This window comes from Nicotiana sylvestris, chromosome 8, assembly GCF_000393655.2.
Source record: "Nicotiana sylvestris chromosome 8, ASM39365v2, whole genome shotgun sequence".
In the NCBI taxonomy this organism is placed as follows: Eukaryota; Viridiplantae; Streptophyta; class Magnoliopsida; order Solanales; family Solanaceae; genus Nicotiana; species Nicotiana sylvestris.
The window spans coordinates 73,420,471-73,423,700 of record NC_091064.1 but is presented as its reverse complement, the minus strand read 5'-3'; the positions used below and the strand labels follow the sequence as shown (position 1 = coordinate 73,423,700).

At 46.3% G+C, this 3,230-nt stretch overlaps 1 protein-coding gene across 1 annotated transcript; it reads right to left on the bottom strand.

The window, feature by feature from the left end:
• On the bottom strand, positions 1–2,683 carry LOC138875204 (uncharacterized). Its single transcript, XM_070154028.1, has 4 exons — positions 2,560–2,683; positions 2,258–2,464; positions 525–2,077; positions 1–438 (listed from the first exon to the last, which is right to left on the bottom strand). Exons 1-4 carry the CDS (start codon positions 2,681–2,683, stop codon positions 1–3), a joined length of 2,322 nt encoding a protein of 773 aa, XP_070010129.1.
• Positions 2,684–3,230: the final 547 nt, after the last annotated feature.

Below are 3,230 nucleotides of genomic sequence, written 5' to 3'. Positions count from 1 at the left end.
CTAGTATTTTGGCTTGACAAATGTTCTGTAAAGATACGGAACCGGCTGAGGCAAAACCCAACCATTATTCTTTCTATCATTTGCCCATCTTCTATCAGCTGGAGTGGGTCGGAAGCCTACCCCTAAGAACTTTTCACTGGTGGGTAGGGTGATAAGTTTAACTATCCCTTGCAATGATTTCCCAAGTCCCTTCCCCAGTTTGAAGCCATGTCGGATCATTTCTTTGGCCACCATGATTGATGCATTAGAAAGGAAAGTTTGGGGGCAAGGTTTTCCTTCTTTGTACTGGTCTACAACCACAATTTCAAAAGCCTGATAAACTATGTGCTCACTCCCCTCTCTTGCTTCAAGACATGGGACTGATGGGTCACGATAAATTGATTGCTCATCTTCTCCGTGGACCACGATCTCTTGGTCCTTATGCTCGAACTTCACCATCTGATGAAGAGTGGAGGGTACAGCCCCTGCTGCATAAATCCATGGTCTCCCCAAAAAAAATTGTAAGATGTGTCCATGTCTAGAACCTGGAAGGTTACTTCAAAGTCTACTGGGCCGATGGTCAGGATTAGATCGATTTCTCCAATTGTGTCCCTTTTGATGCCATCGAAGGCACGTACACAGACATTGTTGGGTTGGATTATTTCGGTCTCAATTTCCATGCGCTGTAAAGTTGAAAGTGGGCAAATGTGTACTCCAGAGCCTCCGTCCAACATCACCCTTTTCACGTAGTGCCCTTCGCATTTGACTATTAGGTGCAAGGCTTTGTTATGTGCGGCCCCTTCTGAGGGTAAATCAGTTTTGCTAAAAGTGATCTGGTTGATTGCGAAAAATCTTTCCGCCATTCTCTCCAACTGCTCTACAGAAATGTCAACATGCACATATGCTTCGTTAAGGGTCTTGATCAATACTTTCTGATGTTCGGCGGAATTCATCAACAAAGCCAACAGGGAGACTTGTTCGGGAAATTTTCGAAGCTGGTCAATCACCTCATAATCTGCCATTTTCATGTTTTGGAAAAAAACCTCCGCTTCTTCGGCACTCACAGGCTTCTTAAGTGGGAAGCGCTTTCTAGTAGCGTTGCTTACCTCTTCCAAATTGGAATACTTTTTAACAGGATTATTTTCTTGAATTTTTCCTGGGATTTCTTCGCCTTTATAGGTCACCACCGTTTTGTTGTAGTTCCAGGGCACAACAGTAGGATCTTTCATGGGCTTCTGTGGCGCGCGTCCAATAACCACGGGCTCATTCAGCCTTGATGGTTTAATTGGCCCCCGCATCACATAAACCCCCTTGGGCACATACATTTGGGTTATTTTGTTCAGCTCGAATCTCCTGGGAGGACTCAATGTCATCTGCTTTTCTTTACTGCCTTGAGGGACGTAAAGAACAACATCTTTGAGAGGCGTTGCCCCGGTCTCAACTTCCATGTTCTTCTCTGACTTTGGAGGGGTAGTTTCTTTCTTTTTCTCCCTTTTATCTTGCTTCGAGGCAACTTTTGGTTTCTTTTCTTTGTCAGCAATGGCAATGATGGCCTTCAATGCTGGGTCAAATTCCTCATCCTCACAAATCATTCCAATTACCGGCCCGTTGTTGTGGGCTGGAAGTGGGTTGTTGGTCATATTGGGAACCTCTTCATCCCTCAACACTATCTTTCTTTGTTCTATCAAGTTCTCCACGGTTCTCTTCAGAGTCCAACAATTATCCGTGTCATGCCCTTTTGCCCCTGAGTGATAGGCGCATCGGGCACCGGCTCTGTAAGTGGGTGACGCTGGGTTTTGTCTGGTTTGAGGAACCGGCTGTAGCAGACCCATTTGAACAAGCTTTGGTAACAGGCTGGAGTAGGTTTCGCCAATTGGTGTGAAATTTGGTCTCTTGGGCGGTTCATGAGGGCGGAAATTATTTTGTGGAGGACGGGGGTTGGAGTGGTTTTGGTAAGGAGGTTGGTTTCTAGGAAATGGAGCTTGATTTCTGTTGGCTTGTTGTTGTGGCCGGACATAAGGCTGAGCATTCATGACCGAGTATGGCTGAGGAGTATAGGCCAAATCTTGGTGAGGGTAATAGTGCTGCGGGGTCCTTCCTGAGAAAAGAGATCTGGGGGTACAGTTTCTCCTTGCATCCGACACTGCCATGAATGTTTCTTCCCTTTTCTTTCCCTTTGCTATTCCTCCAGACCCACCCTAAATGGCTTGGGAGGTAGCTCTGATAGCGGGTTGGCTTAGAATTCGACCCGTTTTTAGCCCATTTTCAACCATTTCACCAATCTTGATAGCTTCAGCGAACGGTTTACCCATTGCGGACATCATATTCTGGAAGTAGTCAGCTTCCTGAGCTTGAAGGAAAACTATGACCATTTCAACTTCATCCATCGGAAGATTCACCCTGGATGCCTGCTCACGCCATTTAACTGCGTACTCTCGGAAGCTTTCTGAGGATTTCTTTTTCAAGTTTGTCAATGAGTTCCTATCTGGAGCAATATCAATGTTGTACTGGAACTGCCTGACGAAATCTCTAGCAAGATCATCCCAGATGTGCCAGCGGGATATATCCTAGTCCATGTACCACTCAAATGCGATGCCAACCAGACTTTCTCCGAAATAGGCCATGAGTAGTTCTTCCTTTCCACTGGCTCCTCGCAGCTGATTGCAATACCTCTTGAGATGAGAAATAGGATCACCATGCCCATCGTACTTCTCAAATTTTGGGGTTTTGAATCCCAATGGTAGGTGCACATGAGGGAACATGCATAAATCGGCATAGGATATACTTTTCTGTCCACTCAAGCTTGTATGCTTTTGAGACTCTGTTCCATACTCCTCATCTTCCTCACGATCTCTTCTTGCTCGAAAGTTTTGGTGGTCTTTTCTTGCCCCGCAGCGAACTCAAATTGGGGTGGTTGAGGGTAAGTATAAGTAGGAAACTGAGGAGGTTCCGCTTGGAAAGATAGTGCTTGAAATGTGAAGGAAGATGAATCAAAGTTAGGCCTGGGTAAAACAGGTTGTGCCGTAGCTGAACAAGGTGGCGCGGTGAATATGTTTGAAGCCGCACTTGAAGCTAACACCTGGGGACGAGACTCAGAAGGTGTTCCAGCAAAGTGGGCTGAAATGGTAGGGTATCCCAGTGGGGTATTTGGATAACTTATGGGGATGTTGGAGGTCCCACTTGCCCTGGGGAAAAGCTCAGGGAATCCAGGGATCGCACTTGGCGGTTCTTTTCCGTTGGCCCAGGCGTCC